Consider the following 1880-nt stretch of genomic DNA (forward strand, 5'->3'; position numbering starts at 1 on the left):
ATAAATTATTGAAATATGAAAATTTAAAAATATATTGGTTTGTGTCGTTTCAAAAGTATATGCCTCAATGGTTTTGTATAAATAATATGCCTTTTGAGCAGTTACTTATATTTGTAGTGTCTAATTCGTGTACATAAGACATAATATAATATGAGTGAATTAAAACTATGGCAAGTGTGTATATTACTTATTTAGGCGTATTTAACAAGCTTAAATTATGCATATATACATTCGTTTAGTAGTATATAATTTAATGAACGAATTCATATATTGTTGACCTGAATAAATGCACTGTTGTGTTTGTATTTTTAAGAAAACGTAACGCCCAAACATAATGACGCACATCAGCATGTCAAACCTTTCGGCAATGACAACCTCGATGGAAAACTACGCTATACCGAATATAAATGATACGACCAACGAACGAGACTTACAGCCTATTACGAAATATGTACAACTTTTAATCATACCAATAGTTTGCATCATCGGGCTAATTGGAAACTCTGTATCGACCGGAATTTTCATGCACAAATCACTGCGGAACAATTCTTGTAGCATCTTCCTTGCCGTCAGGGGACTATCTGACAACGGCTTTCTGACAACTCTTCTAATTATCTGGATTTCAAGAGCATTTCGGTTGCAGTTGGGATCTACACATGGCGCGTGTCGAATTATCATATTTCTAACGTACGTATGTGGCTTCATTTCCGTGTGGATGGTTGTGTTTGTGACCGCAGAAAATTACATTCGAATATGCCGACCTTTCGTCGTCAATCGCTTATGCACACCGACAAAGGCTAAAATAATTGTGTCTGTTTTAGGACTAATAGCTGTTTGTTTGTATAATTTTCCGTTCTGGGCGATGACGCCTTCGACGTGTTTGGTTTATTCAGGCCTCGTTTCAGGACTTGTTTACACAGACACCGCATTAACACTAGCCATACCATTTGTGTGTTTATTCTTGCTAATGACGGCAATAGTTTGTGATCTTGTGAAATCTTACAAACGTCGAAGACATCTAAGAGCGCCCAACGCGAGAAAAAACCGGAATCCAATGGCGACAGTAACGAAAATGTTGTTTGCTGTGACGCTCTCTTTCTTTATATTGAATTTACCGTCACATGTTAACAGATTGCGACTGATGATTTTACCACTCATTGGTATTCAATCTAGAAATGAGTTTTCTTCCTTGGATCAAGCGGTGGAACAAATAACTCTGTCGATATACTACCTATCCTTAGCATTTAACATAGTGTTGTATTTCGCGTTCGGCAGCAGATTCCGTTGTGTTTTTATTGACGTCTTTTTCTCAAGATGCAAGGATAAAATGCTGTGTCTGACTTCAAACAACAACGACAAGCAATTGGCTGAGCAGTCTACTTCAGTCGTGTTAAAACAGCAAGGGTTTGAAGTTGTGCCGATGCAAGAGTACAAAGACCAATGTGACGTAAGAAACGAATGTTAAAACTTGAATATAAAATATGTAATAACGTTTGGACGAATTATGTCAATTCGTAGTATGTGTGTGTGTGTTCGTTAATAAAGACTGATATATGTACTATACGGTTACATAGCATACAGACCAAGACTAGTGTAATGACTCTCCAAACGCATGTAAACCCTTCACTGAACATTGTAAAAAGACTAGTGTTATAAACATCAAACCATGTTATGTCACGTGTATGAATATATGTTGGTTCAGTTCTGTAAATATAGTTATGCTCAGTACAATTGATTATGAAAATGAAACATAGTGTTACACTTGTTTTTTTGTCTCATCATTGTTGGCACGAATTTTATAATAGTATATTGATCAAATACCGATTTGAACAGTACACTCAAATATGTGTATCTCTTAAACAACGATTGATTCTGGTATC

The 1880-nt window shown here is 36.0% G+C and overlaps 1 protein-coding gene across 1 annotated transcript; it reads left to right on the plus strand.

Moving 5' to 3' along the window:
* Nucleotides 1-523: 523 nt before the first annotated feature.
* Nucleotides 524-1465, plus strand: LOC127863962 (FMRFamide receptor-like). Its single transcript, XM_052403636.1, has one exon. It carries the CDS (start codon nt 524-526, stop codon nt 1463-1465), a length of 942 nt encoding a protein of 313 aa, XP_052259596.1.
* Nucleotides 1466-1880: the final 415 nt, after the last annotated feature.

The sequence above is a fragment of the Dreissena polymorpha genome, unplaced genomic scaffold, assembly GCF_020536995.1.
Source record: "Dreissena polymorpha isolate Duluth1 unplaced genomic scaffold, UMN_Dpol_1.0 chrUn069, whole genome shotgun sequence".
Lineage (NCBI taxonomy): Eukaryota > Metazoa > Mollusca > Bivalvia > Myida > Dreissenidae > Dreissena > Dreissena polymorpha.